Below are 23600 nucleotides of genomic sequence, written 5' to 3'. Positions count from 1 at the left end.
AGAACTCAGTAAATTCTTTACTTGAATGGTTGAGACACTGGGTTTAGTGATGAAGGTTTTTAGAGATTATATTATTTATGTGAAGATACTGACAAGTTAGTCTAACACAGTAATACTATTTTTCAACAAATTCTCTTGATTTGTTCTCTGACACTTGCTCTGCTTTCACAAAAGTAGTGGCTAAAATTTCACTTTTGTTTGTAACCATGTTTTAAGAATTTCTTCTTTTTTTCTTTTTTTAAGATTTTATTTATTTATTTTTAGAGATGGGGAGGGAGGGAAACATCAGTGTGTGGTTGCCTCTCAAGCGCCCCCTACTAGGGACATGGCCCACATCCCAGGCATGTGCCCTGACTGAGACTTGAACCAGCAACCCTTTGGTTCACAGGCTGATGCTCAATCTACTGAGCCACAATAGCAAGGGCCGTGTTTTAGAACTTTTCTCCTGCTCAGATTTCAAAAGCAGTCAACATTCCATATCAGAAATAGTTATCTGCTTTCACCATTTTAAAGCTTTCTTCATTGTTGGGTTGCCACCTCGCTGTAATTAATGCTTTGATGGAGCTGTTCATGATGGATTGAAAATGTGTGGGATCTGCGAGTGCAGCGGATGGTATTTACAGGAAATGAGATTCCTTTGGTGGGTAGTGGTAGGCAAGGTCATTGCAAGTCTGAAGGTTGAGAAGCACCTGCATTATAAGCACTCTGGGAGGGACAAGCCCACTCTGCTCAGGTGCAGGGGCTACTGTTTTGATGTCCTTTTCGGCCCAGAAATTAGATTTAAGCACTAAGAAGAGTTAATTCTCTAAAGGCTAATATTTGCTAAGACTTTTTATATGTAAGCTATGTTTTTAAAATATGACCACCTGGTTTGCTTGACGAATATTAGAGTGCTTTAGTTAAGAGAACTGTTTACCTTTTGTGGGTTCTCAGTCTTAAGGTTTTGACGCATTTAGATATATTGCTTGGTAGGGGTGACAATTTGGGATGGAAGATAATTTGAAATTTGAAAACAGGATTTAAGATAGGGAACATGAAAATAATTTACAGGCTGTAAGTGTAAGATGTTGCTGAATTCTAGGAGAGAATTCCAAAGACGTGGTTAGTCATCCTCTCCTCTTCTGCTCCTGGATTGGAGAGATTAACTGGGAAATCTTGGAAGAGTTACTGAGTATTTATTCAAGTGGAGGAGTATTCAACTTAAAAAGCTACAAAGTGGTCAAGTGAAGAGAAGGAAGATCCCATTCTCTGGAACAGAAAAGAAACAGATACTTAATAAAGTCATATTGGTCTTGATGCCCACACCTCTTGGTAGTAACAGGGCAAAACGCCAGGGCTTTTAAGAGCGATTTCCTTTAAAACGTGCCTGCCTTTCAAATTACCATCTAGGTTTCCCTTCTCAGTGATTACTTTTGGCGAAAATATTTATAATTTTTTCACCAGTGTTCTTTAGGGAAAGACAGTCTTACCTGCATATGATAATTGTGTCATCACAATTAGTTGTCCTTTCCTCGGCAGTCTTGCACATTCTTCAGACACGTAAAACTCTGATAAGAACTTCTTACTCATTCATTTATATAATGATTCTTTTTTAAAAATGCGTTTAAATGCTGGATAAACAGTGGTGAAAATGATAGGATTATCACCCTCATGGAGATTGCAGTAGAGTGGAGAAAACAAACATTAAACCATCATGCAGCCCCCTGGAACTCATAAAGAGGGAAAGAAATTCAGAAATTTTAATGCAGATCTGCTCTGTGTAGGAACAGAAAATGAGGCGGCAAGATATCCTTTGTTCTGGAAATCCTCCAGGGTTTCTGAAAAGCGCGTCACTTTCAATTTGGAACTGACTAGTCTCTCTGAAGAAAAAATTAGTTTAGAAAATTTGAGTATGAGAATTCCATTGTTTTTGAACTTTGTTTCCTTACTTTCATAGTTTAAAAACACTTTAAAAATTACTCAAATAAATACGTAGTTGTTAAGTATGCAGTTACAATGCTGGTAAATGTTTTGCAGGAGATGGTGTGCTGTGGGTGAGATGACAGGGTGTGGGGAGGATGGTGAAAAGGAAGTGGAGTGTCAGGGACAGCCTCTCAGCGGCATCCTGCACTGAGATCCAACGATGGAGAGAAGTTAGCTTAAGTCACTGTGGGGGTGTATGTGTGCTCATGTGCAGGTGAGAGGGGTGCTGGAGGAGGCAGGGGCGCTTCAGAACTGAGGAGCCTTCTAAGTAGAAGTAGCTGAGATCATTCGGGGCTAAGAAACAGCTTTGGCTTCTTCTAGGCATTTGGATGTCAGTCAGTGTAGTTAGAGTATGGCTGCATCACTGCTAACGTGTCATATGTGGTTCCTGTGTGTGCATGGTGTGTACATGTTGGTGGGTAAATGTGGAGGCTGTTACAAAGACAGTTACTATAATACTTAATCCCCAAATATGTCAACAAACATCTTCCCCCTTACAAGTAAGGGGGAAATACAATTAATTTAATCAGGACGTATGTTGGAATCCATTGAAATCTCCCTCTTATTTCTTTTGTTGTTGTTTTAATTTTTAAAAGTATACAAACAATAGATACTGGTTGTGAAATGCTCAAATTATACTAAAGTAGATACATTAGTTTAGAAAATTTGGTGTGTCTCCCTTCCCTGGGCATTATTAGCTGCATTAACATTTAGCAGTTCGGCATGCGTATTTTTAGGGTTAGTTTTCTTTAATTTTCAGGCATTCATAAATACATGCATGTACATTTCACAAAGTATTTTCACATACATAGAAATATACTACAGACAACTAATAACATACACACAAGCATACACATTAATTGACATAAATGAGATATATACTTCATTCTTTTCAATAGTTGTATAGTGTTCCGAAGTGTCATAAACTGTTCATTACTGTATTAATGACTGTTTAGGTTGTTTCTAAATTGTTGCTATTACAATGCTGTAGTAGGTATCCCTGTGCACATGTGCAGATGTTTCTTTGGGGTAAATTTCTAGAAGCCGAATGGGAGTGTTAAATTTTGAAAGATACCATCATATTGTCCCTGACCCTTAAAACACCAAACCAGTTTATATTCTTAACAGGCTTCCTCCTGTCTGGATATTACTATTATTTTTTTGATGAGCTCTCTTCCCACCCCCCCTAAAAAATCTAATATGCATTACATATCTGTTCATCTTTACTAACTCTTTATATATTTTCTGTGAACTTCGTGTTTACTTTCTTTGCCAATACATTGTCTGCACCTCCTTAACGCCCCTGAAAACAGTGTAGTCGTTGCCTTCACCACCACCCTGAGTTGCCTTCCAGCCTCTCAGCTAGACCACCTGAGTAGCTTTCTTCCTGGTGTTTCTGCCTTTCCCTTCAGTCTGTTTTCCACCACATGGAGGGATCTTTTCAAATGCCTCTTACTCTTCAGTATGCCAACCCCTCCCATCTTACTGGGCAGTGGTTTCCCATTGCTCTTGGGATAAAGAGCAACATTAAAAAATTTTTTTTATTGATTTTAGAGAAAGAAAAACATCAGTTTATTGTTCCACTTGTTTATGCACTCACTGATTGATTCTTGTGTGTGCCCTGACTGAGAATTGAACCTGCAACCTTGGCATATGGGGATGATGCTCTAATCAACTGCGCTACCCAGACAGGACCAGAACAACATTTTTAACGTAGCCTTTAAGGTCTTGCCTATTTTTCTGATCTTGGGGGCCATTCACCCTCATTCACCACTCATCTTCTTTCATTTCTCCTAATGTGATGCTCTCCCTGCTCGTCAGAGACCTTCCACACTCTGTCTCCTCTTGGCATGCATCTGACTAGCTTCTTTGCAAATTATTACCGAACACTCTATACAGGACTTGCCTTTCAATCACTCCTGGATGCTGTCCTTGACTTTTAGAGTAGACAGCATTCTATACATGATGCATTTGTGTTTTACCACATTTTTAAAATTTTATTTATTTTCAGAGAGAGGGGAGAGGAGAGAGAAAGAGAGGGAGAGAAACATCCATCCATTGCCTCTTGCACGCCCCCACCAGGGCACCTGGCCCACAACCCAGGCATGTGCCTTGACTGGGAATTGAACTGGTGATCCTTGGGTTCACAGACAGGAACTCAATCCACTGAGCCACATCAGCCAGGGCTGTTTCACCACATTTTATAATTACACATTTATTTCTCTGATTGTGTAGTCTCCCCCACTGTACTGTAAGCTCCATGAGGACAGACACCTGCCTTTTTGCTGTTGTTATTTGTCCTTTTTATCATCACTGCCCGGCACGGGCTGGGACATAGTAATCCCCATGTGCTCACCTGGATTTGTGACTGAGTGTGCGCTCTGGATAAAACCATGTGTGGACAGACTGTAAGAGGAGTGTAGGTCTTAAAGTCACATAGTTCTTGCCCTTAGAGATCATAAAATATGAGGGAAGCAGGAAAAACATATAAACACACATAGAAATAATTGTTCTCACCTTTAAAGAAGCACCTATGACCCGAGTATTAATTGGATACAGTTTTGCTGGCAAAGTAGGACTGGAACAAGAATGAGTCTTTGTATGGGAAGGTAAGTTCTTACCTTGATTTTGTTTTGGGTTCAGCTCATTGCAGGACTAGCTTGAGTATTTCTTTTAGAAACTGAAAATAGAACATTTTGAATTATTTTTGAAAGATGATTGCATGTTAACAAGCCAGTCAGAATTGCGTAGGGGTGGGAAGTGATTTCTCTTAGGGTGTCACCAGACGTTTCATCTGTGTAACATAGATCTAAAAGATACGGTGCATTTAAAACAAACTAAAAGCCTAGTAAGGCAAGAATTGTTTACTAAACTGATGGTAAGAAATTCTGGTAGTTGCAGCAGAGTAATTTTTATTTATTTGGGTTAAATAGTTAAGTCTTGGTTACTTGTGTTGGGTAAGAGTATGGCTGTGTTAGAATTTCCTAACATTAGAGTGATGGGAAGGGGACTTTCTCTCATCTGCACACCAGGCTTGTTCCTGGAGCATTATAACTGTGTTTAACCTGTTTTCCTTTCCCTTCTGTCTTGGCATGCTCGCTTTCTTTTCCTGGACCTCAGGAGCAAAAGCGTATAGATGGCACAACCCGTGAGGTGAAAAAGGTTAGAAAAGCCAGGAACAGGCGCCAGGAGTGGAATATGATGGCGTATGACAAAGAGCTCAGACCTGACAACAGGTTGTCTCAGAGTGTGTACCATGGAGCATCTTCCGAGGGATCCCTGTCCCCAGATACTAGGTGTGTGCGTGTGTGGTAATGCCTCTGAATAGCGCTTGGTTTTATTATTACCTGGAAATGACGAGTAGCTTTGGTGTTTATATGGCCACAGTGTGTTTCAAACCTTTCCTTAAAAATTTTGTGTGTGCGTGTGTCTATTTGAATTTGAAATACTGTAAAGCAGTTTTAATTTACTTGACAACATAACATTGTAAAGTTTACTTTCAACATAACATTGTAAAGTTTACTTTACAACATTTAATTTAGTTTACAATGTAACATTGGGTTATGTTGTATGATTTTTCATACATATCTCTGACTTAGTTTATTATTCAGTTAATCTAGATATGTAGTGTTTTAACATGGATTCTGAATTTGGGCTTAATGACTGCCAGTGACTTACACTTTTATTTTAAATCACTTAATTCTTTGTCTTATTCTTTAGCTTAGAATGTTGACTTTTCTTTGCTACTTGATATCAAAAAATGATTGGTAGGTAGTAATTGATATGATTAAGGAGTAACTTCATTGTTCTTTCTCCTTCTAATAACCTTTTAAAAAGTGATGAACAAAAGAGATATTTATGTCTTTAGTTCACTAATCCTATGTACTCTGATTTCAGGAGAAGAATTCTGTTGGTGTTTACTTTAAAACATGTTAACAATTAAGTAAAAATATTTCTTACAGGTGTGAATGATGTGGTCAGTAAGTCACATTTGTCACGGAAGGGATTCAATGAACAACAGGAACTAACTAGTCAATTTTAACTTACAGTTTAATTTCCTGTTCTGCTTTTGTAAAGTTGTCTTGTATTTATAGAATCTCTCCAAGCCTTCCATTAGCATTTAAAAATTTGAACAGAGAATTCTTATGTGATTGAAGGAGGTTTCAAAAAACAGCAACACCCTGGACCTGGCCTTAGATCTATGTCCTTTTTATATCAGTTTTATTTTTACAAGCTCAGTGTTTAGCCCAGACTCTGCATACTGAAGCTGCTTAATATTTGGTACTTTCAGGACCTGTGAACATTCCTGCCCCAGAAGGGCTGTAAGTCATTGGTTGGATATGAGGCAAGTTCTGGGTAATTTTTCTGTACAGGTGGTTTTCTGCAAAATATTAGAGAATTTTTGGACCGTAATTGAGCCCTAGTCTCAAGTTTGAATCTTTATGTCACTTTATTTCAGTCGACAGTAAGAATGGTGATTCATTTCTGCTCATAGTTCTTTGGGTGGGAGGAGCACTTAAACTTGATAGTTCTCAGGACGTTAATTTTGCTTTCTGGTTTTTTGAGCTAATTTAGTTGTATTGTTTACTCATGCAGAACATGTACTTTATTTTATAATACTCCATATGTACTCTTTACTTCAATATGTACAGATGGAAAAATGATTTTTTTAATCCCTCAATTGAATGGTTGATTCATATTCTAACATCTGACATAACATTGCTTCATGCTGGGTATAAAATTGGTGCTCACTCAGATGATTTAGCATTCTGCCTTTGTATCTATTTTTTTAGATATATCTTCACTTATTTTTCCAAAAATCAAGTGGAATTATCAGTTTTGTTTCTTTAGAATTTGCTTTTGTCTCATACTGTTTTTCATGGCCTCTCATGAAATACTTGTACCAGATAAATAGATTATAATTAATCATTGTACTTGGATTACATCCCTTAAATTAATTTAGAAATTTTTTATTTTACTAAAGTATATCACTTTTTCTTATTATAAAATAATACCAATTTTTTATATTTGGAAATTACAGAAAACAAAATATTATCCAAAATCCTATTCAGAGAAACTGCTCTTTGCATTTTAGTGTATGTTTTTCCCTTGGTCTTTTTTCCATATAGGTGTATGTTTTTCCTTTACAAAATTGAGATCATGCCCTATATTTTTTATCTTTGGCCTTTTTTATTTTTTATATTTATATTTTGAGTGTTATTTGGAACCGTGGTTTTTAATGGATGTATTAGTATAACTGAGAGAAATTTGAATATTGTTTCGTGGCTTATATATAATAAAGCTGCTCATGTAAGTAATGTATTCTAACCCAGTTCACATAAATTAACAATAAATTTCTGTGGTTTTGCTCTCTCTATAGCTTATCAGGAAAGGTGTGATTCTAAGTATAAATTTAGTGTAAGAGTTGATTAAATGCCCACTGTTCTTTCACCATTATTCGGGAGCTTTGCAACCTCCATATCCAGCTGTCCTTGTGCTGTCATCCTGTTCAGGGCCCTGTGTCACAGCTCTGACTCTGCCCACCTGTCTACCCACAAACACCTGGGGAGTCATTGGATTCTCCCATTGAAGCCCACTCCTTATATTCTTCCTGTTTCCATATCATCTCATTCTTACCAGTTCTCTTCCCTGTAACCGATAGTTATAGGACCACCCCACGCACGTTCACTTCGGTATAGCATCTCTTTGGCTGCTTTTTACCTTCCTATATGGGGGCCTTTGTCTCCTAGAGTCACTCCACTCCTCACCTCTCCTCCAGCCTGCTGGGGTCCCCCTTTAGATAAGCCTTCACTTCACCTGATCAGTTCCCCGTCCTTCTCATCCTTCCTCCAAGTCCTTGCCTTCCACCACTCTCCCGCTGTAGTTCTCAGATTCAGACATTCACTGCCTGTTCCTTTACTCACTCATCCATCCGGTTATCCCCCTCTATTGGCTTCTTTCAACTCAAGTCCCAAAGCTACTTTATAAGGATAACACCAAATTATGTCAGAATAGTTACAATTTTTGGCTCCTCATCTCGTGAGAAGAACTCCATATTTTTCTAGATAACTTGTTTCCTTTACAGAGTTGTACACACAGCCTATAACATAGTCGCACACCCAGAATCAAGCACACATCAGCAATGCCTCCTGAGTTTTAGGTATTTATTTACATTATAAAAATATGCTAAATCTAAATATAGCTCAGGTTCTTCCCCCATTAAATATGTTTTTTAACTTACTTGCCATTGTTTGCATAGTTCAAAAGATATAATTATAAGCATATCATAATATAGAATTTATACTGCAATTAGGGAAGGAAAAAATGAGTTATTAGTTATTATTATACTGCCATTAGGGAAGAAAAAAAGAGAAAGAAGCAGTCTTGTCACATAGAGAGCTTTTCCGTGCCCGGTGATGCTCCAGTTAGGGGAAGCTACTGCCTGAATTCCAAGATCGAAGTTCAGTTGGTGTCTCCCCTGCTCCTCCACATCCCCACGTGTGTCTGCCTGTTTCCTTCAGAGGGAGAAACACAAGCTGAATCCTACCCGAAGCCAGCACGTAAATGTGAGGAAAGTGAGAACAAGAAAAGAAGAGTGGGAGAGGAGGAAAATGGGCATTGAGTTTATGAGTGACGCAAGGACACTGGAACAGGCAGGGAGCACGAAAGAGGACAGAACGCCCAAAGGGTTTGTCATTTTGCTTTCTGGATTGCCGGCCTCGGGCTGCCCACCCTGCTTTGGCTGTCATGAGAGGATGTGCAGCCCCCATACTGACCACGTGTCCTGTAACCGGGCCAGGAGCGCAAATGTACAATACTAACGCCACGGCGCTGTGCAGCTGCGACATACACGAGTCCCAGTGCCCCTCACAAGGGCCTGGCCGGTGTCTGTCTGAGCTCTGTCGACTAATACACGGTCTCTGTTTCTTTCAGAGTTTCACCTGCAACTATGTACTCAGAGAAAACAGGAAGGCCCTTCCATACTCCACCATGTTCTTTCTTTTTTGGCTAAATTAATGTCTTCTGTTTAAGAAAACTACATTTCACCATACTGCATTCTTGGTTTCCTTTTCTGTTCTTGCTGTTAATGTTTATCCAGTTCACCTGCCATTTTGTAATTTCTAATGAGGTGCTGTCAGTTTCACGGACCCTGACGTCCTCTGTCTTCCATGCTGTCTTTAAATTAAATGGAACTTGTCTTGTAACCGTCTCTCTGACAAAACGATATGCTGAAATACTGTGAAATGGGGCTCTGCTGTTTCCTGCTTGCTGATCTGTCTGACTTACTCACTCCGAAGCTATGAATCTGAATCCATGTTAACACTCAGCCCACTGCTGAAGTAGTCATCACATTATTGCTTGGAAGCTCTTGTGGGGCTAGACCTATTGACAGTAAAGGAAATAAATGTGTGATTTCTGTGCACTGGCAGTGTTGTTATTCAAATTCATGCTTATGCCTGTTAGGGGAAATCTTTTTAACTTAAGTTTCTCCCACCCTTTTCTTGAACATCAGGTCTCACGCATCGGATGTCACAGATTACTCTTACCCGGCCACTCCCAACCATTCTCTTCACCCACAGCCCGTCACCCCTTCCTACGCAGCGGGTGATGCGCCGCCACATGGGCCAGCTAGCCAGGCCCCCGAGCATGAGTACCGACCTCCCTCTGCCTCCGCCAGGCACATGGCCCTGAATAGACCTCAGCAGCCGCCTCCGCCACCCCCACCACAGGCTGCAGAAGGGCCGCAAGCCTCAGCACCCATGGCTCCAGCAGACTACGGGTAATTCTGTATTCCTTGTACTCTAATTGCTGCTCACCATTGCAGTGAAATCTTGCTGTGTGTGGTATAAGAATTTTAATTGAATAATCATATTTTAGAGGCCAGAATGCAGCCCAGAATGACTGAATATAGACACTATTGCTTGTGGCAAATTATGTTTAAAAATGCAGTGTCATGTTACTTCCCTTTTTTTATTACAGATAATTCTCAGGTTTATGTGTGTATTCATGTATGCTCCCTTAACACACATACTCGTGTATGTTTGGGTGGGTTGTTAAGCCGAGGCATTGATGAAGGGTGGAACTCTGATTTTGTGCACCTGTCCCAAATCCCAAATTTCTCCACATATCCTGGGTGAACCACAGAGAATTCATACCACAAATGAGAACACTACACAAGGCAGCACCCCCGCATCACTTCTTACACTTGGCTGCATGGTGCTACCCAGTCGTCATTCTGCCACCTTGTTCTCTGTCATATGGCTAAAATTCAGACACCCCTGGAAAGATCCTCATGTTCACATGTTAAGTAATTCAAGCACCCACCTGTATTTTGATGGGCCATCTTCGCTCTCTGTTTTTTGGCTTAACCCTAATCTGAGAGAGTCACCCCCTCAGAGTCACTGTCCTGGAAAGTTGGATGTGTGTTCCCCTTAACAGTGTATTCTTCAGTCCAGAGCCGCGTGCATCACTCTCGATGTGCATCCCTCTCCATGTGCATCCCTCAGCTTTCAGAGCCCTCCTCCCTCCCTGACCTCGCAGTCCAGGCTCTTTCCCATCGCTGGTTCTTACTAAGTCAGGACTCCCGAAGTTTGTTCTGAGGCTCTAAGTATCAGGCAAAAAGAGGGTCTGGGGTCCAGTTCTGTTGGAAAACCATTACTAAATAGAATTCAGCAGATTTCTTGGCTGTAGGGCTTTTTAAAGCTTTTGGTATTCTGATGCGATTGTGGGCTTGGGGAATTTCCATGGAGATGAGATACAAAATACAGAATTTTCCAAATCTGATTGGCCACAGAACCCTTCTAAGACAAGTTTGTGAGCCCCCTGCTTTCAAGATGCCCAGTTTAAAGGATGCATTTGTGTATTTTATTCTAGTATTTCACAGAAAATTGCTTTCTGAGTGGTTATCTTTTGGATGCATTTTAGTGGATGATTGTGAATTCCATGACAGTGAGTAATGTAGACCTGTGAACATAACTGACCCAAAGGGCAGATACTTGCCCCTGCAGTGTTTTAAATCCAAACGACAATACGTATTGTGTTTGGGGGAGGCCTTTCTATTAGGCATGTCAGAACCTCACATGTGACCCTTGGTTGCTGCTTTAATGATTCTGTGTTTCCTCTTTCATTAGGATGCTCCCAGCCCAGATCATCGAATATTACAGCCCCTCAGGACCGCCTCCTCCCCCACCACCGCCCATGATCCCTTCAGCACAAACTGCCTTCGTCAGTCCTCTCCAGATTCCCATGCAGCCCTCCTTCCCAGCATCAGCTGGGTCCTCCTACCCAGCACCTCCTCATCCACCCTCCACTGGGCTGGTGGTCACAGCCCCACCTCCCCCGGGTCCTCCACCTCCCCCGCCAGGCCCTCCTGGCGCAGGCTCTTCTCTCTCATCTTCCCCCATGCATGGCCCTCCAGTAGCTGAGGCAAAGAGACAAGAAACCGCACAACCACCCATAAGCGATGCTCGCAGTGATCTTCTTGCTGCTATTCGGATGGGTAAGTGAGTCCCCAAATGTGCCATCTTCCATTCAGAAAGAGATTTATGTCTCCAACCAGCTATCGCCTAATCTTCAAATGGCTACTCCCTACACTAGATTGTTTTTTAGAACATGGTTAAAGGAGCTTTATTTTATATTTTGAAAAATAATAGATGTGTTTTTGCCAGCAAAGTAAACACATAGTGATAAAGAACTGAGAATTCAGGAAAGCTTTACTTGACTAGAAGTAAATAAATAATATAAGTGATTATTAATTAATTGACTCTTAGGGTAAAAGTATAAATGAACAAAAATGAGGTCATATTGATGATTTTGGATTTTTTAAATATCTAAGATATATCCTAGACTTTTCATATTTTTAGCGTGATGTGCTAAGCCAGTAGTTTTCAACATTTATATGCAAGTGTTTAGATTCAACATTTATCTTGTGTCAGATGAAAGTCCTATACTGAACCCCCCCAAACATGAAACATAGAAGTAGAGCATCGCCGGTCGGATCAGAGTTGGGGAGCCTGGACCATCGCCCATGTGGCCTCCCTTCAGAACCCCACACTGAACATCTACTTCACACCATTTATTCTTTCCCCCAGGTCACAGCCCAGGTGGGTTGGGGGTCACCAACAGGATGTGGAATAATTCGGAAAGCTTCTCATGCATTGAGGAGCTGCACAGTCTGTTGGCCACAGTTCAGTTGTTTCAGTCTGGCAGGGACTGAGGGAGCCTGGCTGTAGCATCGGTGGCATCCTTCACAGTCCAGCTGGGACGTGACTGCCTCTGCTCTGGGCCGGAGCGCCCTGGAGCCAGGCCTGCGTGCGACCCACACATCCTCCTCCAGACCCCAGCGTTGTCGTCTGTCTGGAATGTCACTGACAAATTTTGATTTTGTCAAAAAAAAAAGTCCCAGAGTTTTTTAATACCTTATTGATAACAAATTTTGAGTCACAATAGGACAGCATTTTGATTTTCAGCAGCTGCGAGCCCTGCCCGGTAACAGTGATGCTTACAGCTGGCTGTCTGTCCCTGAGGGTCTGTCTACTCGTGAGAAAACCTCTGATGAGCCCAAACTGAGGACATCCTGCAATACGTGAAAGTCATAAAACACCACGAACTGCCCAGATAAAGGAACATTAATGAAACGTGACAACTGATGTAATAGGTGATCTGTATTGGATCCCAAATCTGGTGGAAACCATTTTTCATTTGCTATATTAGGCCTGTTGTCAAAATTGATTTAAAATTTGTAGACTGGATGATAGTATTGTATCTTTGCTAATAGTCTGAATTTGATAATTGTCGTTTTGAGAATTACACATGAAATATTTTAGGGGCAAAGGGCAAAGTACCAAATTACATGCTACTTATTCTCAAATTCTCCAGGACAAAAGTGTCTGTGTATATATTAATAACAATGATAGAGATTGTAAAACCAGTGTGATCAAGTTATCACTTGGGGAATCTGGACATGAGGTCATATGGGAACATTTTAATACTAGTCTTACAGCTACTGTATAAATCAAATGGTTTCAAAAAAAAATAATCCATTTTGTTACTTACTAGGTAAGAGAGTAGATGTTTGGATTTCACACCCATTTCAACAATACATACAATTGTTGAAGCAGATGTTACCTGTGCAGGTTAGCCGAGAGCTGTCCAGCCCGTGCAGGAAAATGTTCTGTAATGAGAGAAATGTTTTGAGTTTACACGGGTCAAGGTGGCAGCCACTCGCCACTGTCGGTTTACCCTTCACAGCCATCTGTGGCTGGTGGCTGCCATGGTGCAGCTCTAGAATTTTCTCTAATGTTGTTCATGTGCCCTGAAATTATAATTGTTTTATATTTCAGTACATTACTTCACTGTGAAAAATATTATGACTTTGAGTGCCCATTACTTTTTTGATCATGAAATGTCTTATTTTCCAAACCTTTCTCTCTTCAGATTTTCAGAACTGTATTTATCCTTAGTGTCAGTGGACAAAAAGACAGTGAAGTACTTATTAGTTTGTTTTCTTTTGATTTGGAGCAAGTAAAAGGATTGAAATCTCAACCATGTATTGTGTCTTTAGGAATTCAGCTGAAAAAAGTACAAGAGCAGCGTGAACAAGAGGCCAAGCGCGAACCGGTGGGGAATGACGTGGCCACGATCCTGTCCAGACGTATTGCCGTGGAGTACAGCGACTCTGACGACGACTCGGAGTTTGATGAGAACGACTGGTCTGACTGAGGCGGTGTGTGGGACAGCATGGGGACAAGGCTGGTGGCCAGCCAGGAGACTCTGTGTGTGGGAGGTGTATTGAAAATTTTAAGTATTCTCAACACCCAAATAGTGGTATTATAATCCTGTAGCTTAGCAACTTTTGTATTAATAACGTGATACTGCTTTTGCACATCCAAAAATTCTGGGTTCTTTAAGCATTTACTGTGTAATACTTAAGTGCCACTAAACATAGCAAATCGTGCTGCACACGAGGAATACGCTGTAACTATTGCATTGTCCTGAAAACAGCATTTTGCTTCCTTTTCCTTGGTTATGCAGGTGTTTAGTGCAGTTTGGGTTTACTCGTACCTTATAATTCTGCAGACTTGCTGTGTGTTTGTGAAGCTGCTTGGTGTTAGGCCTTGGCCAGATTAATGACACTGCGTCAGAGTGACGTCTTCCAATCAGTAAATGATACTGTTTCAACTTTTTGTGTGTGTGTTTCCAAACTTGGTTCTAGAGAGAAAGATTTAATAAGTATGGAGAATCAAATGCTTCTGCTTTCGTTTTCTTGATGTGGTAGACTCCGTGAATTTGAATGTTCTGTTGAATAATGTCACTGCCTTTGCACGCTCTTATAAAATGTGAAATTGGAAGGGCCCTTTCCAGGCAGGATTCCCAGTGGGCATTCATTTAGTCAATGCTTGTTGATGATTTCTGTAAGAGGTAAACAGCTCAGTAGTAATGAAAATGAAGAACAGGGTCCTTCTCCCTTCAGCTTGGGCACCAGCCCCGCAGAGCAGACACGAATGGTCTGGGAGCTGCGGGTGGAGCTGGGCAGAGCTGCTGAATGTGGGCTCTGGTTGCGAAGGAGACCTCCCTTCCCAGGAACCCTGTCCTGAGTGAGGCTGGTTGGAGTTCTTAGCTCCCTGTGTGCTCCAGGTGGCACCTAGCTCCACGTGGTCTGAACTTTAAGCCCAGGTGTAGGTGAGTGTAGATGTTGCCAACTCTTTAAATTAGGGATCCATCCCAGGAGCGGGGCCTTCGCTCTGTCCGAGAAGCACACGGTCTCAGACTGTCGTCAGCACATACATTTTAACAAGTACCTCAGATTAGGTCAGACCTGTAGCTGAGCAGATTGCCTTCCTTTCACCTTTGCCCTTCCTTCTACTCTTCCCACACGGTAATGCAGAGACCCATGGGGCTCATATTCCGGGTGAAGGCAGACATGGGGAAACTCATGAATGAGAGCTTATGTTTTGTAATTTTGAGCGAAGGATAACTGCTCGTCTAGAGTAAGCAGCACCCCAGGTTTTCATTATAAATAGGACTGCACAAATACACTAAGACACTTTATTACTAAGGAGTTCTTACCTAGGCCCAGCATTCCAAGCAGCTGGCAGGTACCAGTGATACTCCGTCACGATGAAGGAATCTTTAGCTAAAGACAGAGTTCTTTGGGTCAGTTTGGGTTGATGGTAGGAATGTAAGTAAACAGGACTGTGACAGAGTTCCGTTAATGAGTTCCTCTGAGGAAATGAGCCCCTCAGCCCCCCAAGCATGTCTGTATGTCCCTGAGTGGACACTGGCTTGGCTTGTATGTGGTCATCAGCCTGTACATTGGGTTTAGTCACAGATTTTGAAACTCTGAAAAGCCTCACATCTGCATCTCCTTTCCAAGGCCATGATTATACCAGGTCGTTGAGTCGTTTCAGCCGTACTGGCTGTTTTGGCTCCTGCTTCTGGAGTCCCTGTTTCTCGGAGCTAGTAGCCACTTGGCTCTCACCGTAATTTTGTTCATTATAATAAGTAGTAATCATTAATGAACCTTTAAATTTTTCTTCTATTATTTTTAACGTAGAGGCCTACTCTGTTGGCATTATTCTTGGGGTTTTACCATTTTTAGTCTTATTTTGTCTTTATAACAATGCTTTGCCTTTCCTAGTAACAGTGCTTTGTGTTTTGTTACTGAATTGGGGAGGGACCTGCGATTCTGGAGCCCAGGCTTGCGTGCTCCTTGTCCCCTCTGCCCTCGGGACGGAGAGCGCAGGAAGCTGCTGTCTGTGTCCGAGTCCTTCTGTTTACACCTTACTGCTGTAAAGTTAGTGGCGCTTTATTCATGAATATTCATAAGCCTATTAGTTATTAGTCTTCTTCTTGTGACTTAATCAACAAGTTACTTTCCAGCTTGATTTTCAGACTAGTGGGAAACCTTGTGCCCTGAGCTGTTTCATGTAGCATCTAAAAGAATGGAAAAAGCCGAAAATTCAATTCCAATTATTTTTTGCAGTATTTTTCTCAGCAAATTTGATTGATTCTAAAATTTAAATTCTGACTTTTTCTAATATGGTGTTACATAAAAAGAGTGATTATTTTGAATTTTCAGCTTTCATTTTTCAAAAAGTATTTACCAAAACAAATAGAGAAAAGCATTTAAAAGCATAATTCATATCTATGAATTTTACATTTTAAAGTAGTTAGGTGTTATTGTAAGGTTATTTTATATTGTCCCCAGTCTTTCCCCCACGTGTATTTTACTTAGTATCTTACAAGCTTTCTTTCAAATCATAGGTTAGGCCGAGGGGTGTGATTACTCAGGGTCACACATCAGCAGCACAAACGTGATATAGTTGATTTTCTTCTGTTCGCCCTAAACCAAACCCTAAGACTTAGTTCCCTTACATTTTTCTTTGGTGAAAATATACTGTTAGAGAATTAACATTTTTATTTCAGTGAATTTGTAGAATATCAAAATCATTTCTGAGTACCAACTGGCTAGGTTGTGAAAGTTTTGTAATAATTTGCAACTGAAATACATGGTAGAGTTTAATCCGTTAAAGCCGGTGGGGATGCGGCAGCCGGAGCAGCGGGTGCTTCTTGTTTCTAAACCGGAGGGTCTGTCATCCTGCAGTAACACCAACGCTGATGTAAACTGGATTTGAAGTGGTATTAGAAAACCTGTTAAACAATTTTTATCTGTTTGTATATCTTACTATAGATTATGTACAAGTAACATCGAAATAAAATGACACTTTTAACCCTAAAAGGTTTGGCTTATTTCTAAGTGTTGTGAGTGTCAGCCGTTACTGTCATCTTCAAGTCCCCTGCTGCAGGAGAGGGAACAAGCCCTTTCTGCCCTCCTGGAGCTTTTAGTCTAACGAGAGAGCAATTGAGATGACTTGACACGTGCTTTAGTAGGGGGTGGAGGGGGGCGTGCCCAGGGTAGCCTGTGGCCAAAGGAAGCTGAGGTCTAAGCATGAACAGAAGTTAACGAAGGGCCAAGGGTAGGAAAAGGAGTTTCTCGATGGCAGAGACAGCGTTTACTTTTCCCTAATGTGAAAAGGACAACGCTGGTGATAATAGAACCAAAGGATTGGTGAGATGGAAGGAGTAAGGAAAAGGAAGTGTCATGAGGTGGGAGACCAAGGTGGTGGAAGTCTTCAGTCCCCAGCACTCAGGAGGGAGGGACCTTTTTGAGCCATCAGCTGTCACCACAGCTGCCGCTACAGATGTACAGAGAATCTCTCCATATTTGCATCCTATGGATTATTCAATGATGGTGACAGCCTCGTGCCTTAGGCAGCACTAATGTTATATTTAGAAAGGATCTCAGGGTTCAGCTAGTGCTCCCTAGTGTTAACGGTGGGGAAACTGGCCATTCTTGCATTGCTTGGGTCTCACAGCTTGGTCTCTTAATTCTTCAATTTTCAACTGTGATCCCCGTCTCCCAGTAGACCTTCAAGTGTTAGGTAAATGTGCCTCTTCTCCAGCATTTTATTATGAAAAAGTTTAAACCTACGAGAAAATTGTTCAATAAATGCCCATATACCTATGTCTGGCCATCTAGCCATCTAGCATTCACCGTATTTTACGCATTTCAAAGTAAGCTCCAGTATCTTCACCCCTGAACACTTCAGTGTTCATACCATGAACCAGAGTTTACTATTTGTACTTAATATTTTTTTAAAGTAAAAGATACTTAGAGTGAAATACACACATCTTAAGTATACCATTAAATGGAGTTTTAACAATGTAACATTCGTAACACAAATCCCATCAAGAAAGAACATTTCTGCAACCTCAGAATGTCCCCTCGACCCTGTCCATGTCAGTTCTCCCCTATACTCGTCCCTGGAACAACTACTGTTGGGGTTTTTTTCCCTATAGATGAGTTCAGCCTGTTCTTCAACTTGATATATATGGAATGAAACAGTATGTATCCTTTTGCATCTGGCTGCTTTTGACATAGTTCTTAAAATTCATTCATGTATCATTGCATGTATTGATTATTCCTTGTTATTGCTGACTAGTGTCCCATTGTAGTGTACACCACAGTGGGCTTATCTGTTCCCTTGGATAAAACCTGCACAGTAATTTCTGGACATTTGTGTTCATCCTACCTTGGATATATAGGAATGAAATTGCTGTGTCACGGGTAGATATATTTTTAGTTAGGTTTTTTTTTTACATTTTATTTATTTGTAGAGAGGGGGGAGGGAGGGAGAACGAGGGAGAGAAACACCAATCAGTTGCCTCTCACATACCAGCTGGGGACCTGGCCTGCCATCCAGGTATGTGCCCTGACTGGGAACCAAACCAGCAACCTTTCGGTTTACAGGCTGGCACTCAATCCACTGAGCCCCACCAGCCAGGGCTATTTTTTTAGTTTTATAAGAAATTGCCAGAGTTTTTGCAAAGTGGCTGCAATATTTCATACATACCAGCAATGTTGCTTCACATTCTTAGATGTTATTTTCTTTGTATTTATCCTGCTTGGGGTTCACTGAGCTTGACTCTGTAAGTTTATGTCTTTCGTGATGTGGGGAAATACTTGGGCATTATTTTTTCAGATTATTTTTTGTCTGTTTCTGTCCTCTTAATACTCCTATGACACATATATTAGACCTGAAGTTAGCCCACAATTCTTTGAGGGTCTTTCAATTTAAAATTGCTTTTTCTCTCTGTTCTGCAGGCTGGGTGATTTTTATTTGTCTGTCTTCGGGTTCAGTGACTCTTTATTCTGTCACCTACAATTTGCTCTTAAGCCCATTTAGTGAATCTTTTATTCAGGCATTGTTTTTTTCACTTTGGAATTTCCTGTTGGTTCTTGTTTTATAGTTTTGTTTCTCTGCTTAGATTTCCTGCTTGTTCATTTATTACAAGCTTACTTTCCTTTACTCTTTGAACATAAGTACATTCACTCTTTAAAAACCCTTGCCTGCTAATTCAGACATCTGGATCTTTTCAGGATTAATCTCTTGATTGCCTTGCTCTCGAGCACATGCCTAGTACTCTTGGATTGTATCACAAACTTTATGAATCATATATTTTAGAGATTCTGAATTCTGTTATATTCCTCGGAAAAATACTGATTTTTTTAAAGGGAGGCAGCACACATGGCTGGATTTGAGCTCTACCCTCCCGCCCCTCTCCCACCCCTCCCTCATCCCCTGCAATGGATAACTGTAGAAATCTCTTAAGTTCTTAAGGAGGCTGCTTTGAGTTTTCCTTGCTCCTGTCTGGTTACAGCACCAACCAGAGGTTGGGGCAGTTTTACACAGAATTTTTGGATCCTCCTCTCTGGCTCTTGCTTCTAGGATTCTCCCCTCGCTTTCCACCTGCTCGAGTCACTCTACACTTGGTCCTGTTATTTTTCAGCCAGTAAGGCTGTGGGTGGGGTAAGCCAGCAAGGCGGTGGGTTTTCTATTTAGGTTTAGCTGCCCTGCGTGGCAGGACAGAGGCTGTCTTCTGGCAAAAAGCCATTAAAAAAACAAGAAATGCACCCAAAGGTTTTTCCTTCTGAGCATTTATTCTCCTTTAATATCTTTCCGTTTTTTCTTTATTTCTCTCCAATGCCTTCAGCAGTTGTGCAGTGTGTGCATTCAGTGTCTAATTATCTACAGAGAGGTGGTCTGCGCTGGGCTAGTACTTCATTCCCAGGAGCCTCATTCTATAAACACTTGATGCAATGTTTATTTTTAAAAATATTATTAAGTATAATTTTGAAGAATGCGGACTGTTGCTGAATACCAGATTATACTAGGTGACCGACACTTCAGTGTCTCTGCCAGGCAGACTTGCCTTTGCTAGGGGCCTGCAATGAACTTGGGACATCTCATTATTTAACAAAGTGATATGCAAGGGTTGCGTGGTGCGCTTTGAACCACGTGCCCTCTGTGTATCCTTCCGTCTGTGAGTCGGGATATTCTAAAAACTGTGCAAGCACAGCCAGGAACATCAATCATGTGGGCATTAAGACTCCTTTTACCAGCCTTAATCATAGTCTCAAAACTTTTATGTCCACCAAATAACAGTGTTTTCATGGAGTGTTTTAAACCTAGGAATGAGTCTATACAAATACAGCAATATTTGTATTTTATTATGGGGTTTCATTTGAAAAAAAGAGTTTCACTACCTAAAAGTTTGATAACCACCGCTTGCCATCATCACTGCCTGATTTCTTATCTTTAGACCGAGAAGCACGCACACTGTGATAGCACATTGTACTGCAGTCTGATTTGTATTCGTGGGAGACAGCGCTGATGCAGAGGTGTGCCGAGGGCCTGAGAAGACGTACATACGTAATTTGGAGGTGTGAGTAACTTGCAGAAGTATCTTGACAAGGACTTAGATGATAACTAGATTTGCTTTTAAAGTATATATTCTTCACAGAGCTGACACTTGGACATTTATTTGCCAAAACACAATAGCTCTCTGTTGTGTATATTTGCATATGTCATCTTTCTAAACCCTCCTGCCGTCATCCTTGCACTTGCGATCTGAGTAATTAACTTCAGAAACGGCACCGTGATTAGAAGTGGTGAATTGGGAGATGGTTCACCATGAAGACAAATAAAGAAAATATGCCCTTGGAGAGTCATTTAAAACCTACCAAGTGGTACTTGCCATGAAGTGACATTTAAAAGCATTTAATATTCTGAGATGTGATTCAGCTGTTGAGAAGTCACACAGTTGGAGAGTGTGTGGCCTACAGGTCCTGAGACTGTGAGCATAACTTAGCATTTGCGTGGTAAGGCGTCGCCTTTCCTGTGTGTACTTGATGGTGGCTCGAAATGTGCCTCTGCCCTTTTGAAATCAAAACTACCATCTTAATAATTAAGATAGGGTGTCAACTTTCAGCTCCTTTGAAATGTCTTTTAATATTTCAAGGACTAGGTATTCATTTGATTAGCAAGATAGAGGGTTCCGAGGACATGTGTCTCCTCGAGGTCTGGGGCCAAGAGCCGCACAGTGAGTGAGTGAGTCTCCAGGGGATAATTCCCCAAGAACCCTTGATGGCTCCCTCCGAGAGCGCCCCCACGTGGCAGCAGGTCTGTTGCAGGCTGACGTGAGTGCTCCACTGTTTCCATTGGGACCTGGCACAGCATTGCTGGGGCCCCAGCCAGCCCTGTGCCCTTTCCTTCCCTGTTTCTGGGTGGCTCTCATGTCACTCTTTTGTAAGTCGTCCTGCCGCTGCATCACACTCCCATTACCCTCACGGTGGCTGTCAGGGGCTGTCATCCTCATACCCCTGTGACTGTCACCATCCATCCCCTAGAGCTTCCAGCTTGTGGCTCCTTCCTATTCTCCACCCCTCATCCCCCCACCCCCTCACCTGCTCCCGTTTCCTGCCTGGCTACATCCTGCTACACTGGGCTTGTTAGGCAGCACTAAGGGTGCAGAAGCCCAAGGAAGTTAACAGAGGGTTGGGCTGTGTCGGAAACTGCTGTAAAATGAGTCTGAGCTGAAACAGCCCTGAGCACCAGGATAGGAGCCAGGCGGACCTCCGTCCCCCGAACTGCCTCACCAGGTGAGACACCACCCACATCAGAGTGGCCTGGGATGTGTGTTTATGTCAAAGTGCAGGCTTCTGGGCTCCATCTCAAACCTACTGAATTAAACCTTCAGCGGGGGACTCTGGATTGCTTATTCCATAACTTGGACTGACCCTTAGGAACACCAAAGTGTAAGAAACACCATCTTAGCGCCTGACTTCGGATGGCTGCAGGAAGCCCAGAGAGGCCACCTGCAGGGATCTGGGCTGTGGGGCAGCCGGCTGAGCACCGAATGGACTCGATGCTGGGCCGAGACCTACCACAGTCTGCAGCTCTTTGCTACTCTAATGCCTGGTTGGTGGCAGTTGAGCACCCCTGGTGCCCACAGAGGTGAGCTGAGTTGTCCTAGGTCCTTTCCATCTTTGGACCTCAGGTGCAGGGATGCAGAATCGCCACCTTTAATTTCACCTCTGACGGTCCAAGTCCACGTTCCTGCGAGGACGGCTCTCCCTTCATTTCCAACCCATGCGCTGATCCACTTCCCCAAACTTCTCACTTGTTTGAATCAGTGGGTCTTGGTGGCCCAAAGTACCGGGGAGGTTTTGTGGTCCCGGAGCCGATGCTTTACAAACTCCCTTCAGCTCCTGTCCTCAGTACCGAGCAGGAGAAATGTGGGGCCCTGATCTTTGCTGTACCCAAAGTGGGCTGTTTCCATCGATGTCAGGCCTTGGTCTCTCCCTGGCTGGGGTGGGATTCTGATTCCACCTCGGAGGAGCCCTTGGGGCAGGAACAGGGGCTGGTGTGACACGTGGCAGCCCAGGGTCTGCAGGGCTTCTCTGGTGGATGCCTGAGCATATACTCTTCGAAGGTGCCTCGTCTTCCTCCGGGGCCCGTATTCCCTCCCCCTGACTTCTTCCTCATCTGTTGCTTTTTTTTTCTCCCACTCCTGCTGCTCCTGGCTGCACATTCTGCCTCCCCAGGCAGTTGAGGTATATGAGGCAATGAGTAACAGTGGCAGGAACTCTGACCTTGGTCCCTATTGGGACAGGCTGCACCAAAGGAGGCATGAAAGAGCAAAGCACTTTATTGATTTCCTTGGGGTCACGGACTTTACAAAGATGCTTTTGTTGGAGGCCGGCAGTGGTCTGTGACCCTGGGCAGTGGAGAAGTAAGGCTCCTCTCCCTCACATGCAGTCAGTCTGTGGGGCTAACTGGTTCCATTTGGGGGTTCCCTGAGGGTGTCCTTTCCCAGATAACTAGCTGACTTTAAATGGGAAACAGAATAAACATTCTTGGGTTAGCCCCATACCTGGTAATCCTGGTCATCTTCCCTCTGCTAAGACAAATGGCCAAAGAGACTGATTTATACCCTGGAGGGCCTCGACTTTCTATGAAAAAGACCCATGTCTAGGTTCAGCCTGGTGGTCCAGGACCGCACAGAGAACCACGTGTCCACGCATCCTGGAGCCCAGCCTGCCCACCCTCCCCCACCTGACCTGCTGGACTCCTTCCCAGCCACACGCTGAACCAGGGGCAGCACTGTCTATTCTGAGGCCCTGGCAAGAAAGACATTTTGAAAGTAGGTTAGCACCATTGTCTCCCTCAGGACTATGGGAGCAGGAGGTGGGGCTCCCTGTGTTCAAATTCCTCAGTGGGTATTAACTAGGGAACAGTGAGAGGTCAGCCAGGGTGGAACAGAGGCAATGTCACTCAGGCCACCAACACAGGGTCCAGGGTAAAGCCAGCATCCTTTGTAATCAAGCAGAGACTGACCCAGTGATTGGCCCTAATGGGCAAGGGCACTGGGTGCCTGACCCCCCCGCCCCCTGAGGGACAAGGGAGAGAACAAACCATCACTGCATCCCCCGCTGGGGAGCGCCATCCACATCAGCAGGAGACACAAGTGTACATGGGCAGCTAGAGAGAGCCGGAGGTGCTGAGTCTCAGCCTGACCCCTCTCTACCCCGAGTGCGGCCGAAATGCCTGCATTTCCTGTTTGGAAGCCCATGTTTGAGCTGCAAGGTCAGAGGAGGGCAGGAGTGGTAGGAACTGCCCTGTGGTGGCCCCTCTGTGCCTGGCATTGTGCTGAGACGGCTGCATTTGCCCTCTGATTTAATTCACACAGTGATTCTAGGAAGTGAGAAATGTCCGTTTTCAAGGTGAGGAAAC

The 23600-nt window shown here is 42.7% G+C and overlaps 1 protein-coding gene across 5 annotated transcripts in view; it reads left to right on the top strand.

Annotated features, from left to right (window-relative positions):
- WASF3 (WASP family member 3) overlaps positions 1–16695 on the top strand; it is a 152127-nt gene extending 135432 nt beyond the window's left edge. For 3 of the 5 annotated variants that reach the window (XM_053920788.2, XM_053920789.2, XM_053920790.2), the window contains 5 exons: positions 5083–5258; positions 6254–6307; positions 9476–9742; positions 11094–11461; positions 13526–16695. In XM_053920788.2, coding sequence (XP_053776763.1) covers positions 5083–5258; positions 6254–6307; positions 9476–9742; positions 11094–11461; positions 13526–13683 — 1023 coding nt within the window. In that variant the 3' untranslated portion in view covers positions 13684–16695. Of the gene's footprint in view, positions 1–5082; positions 5259–6253; positions 6308–8483; positions 8651–9475; positions 9743–11093; positions 11462–13525 lie in introns of all 5 variants that reach the window. The other 2 variants (XM_053920792.2, XM_053920791.2) reach the window with 2 other exon arrangements.
- Positions 16696–23600: the final 6905 nt, after the last annotated feature.

This window comes from Desmodus rotundus, chromosome 3 (genome assembly GCF_022682495.2).
Source record: "Desmodus rotundus isolate HL8 chromosome 3, HLdesRot8A.1, whole genome shotgun sequence".
Taxonomy (NCBI): Eukaryota; Metazoa; Chordata; class Mammalia; order Chiroptera; family Phyllostomidae; genus Desmodus; species Desmodus rotundus.
The sequence above is the reverse complement of the archived record's forward strand: the minus strand, read 5'-3'. Positions and strand labels throughout refer to the sequence as shown.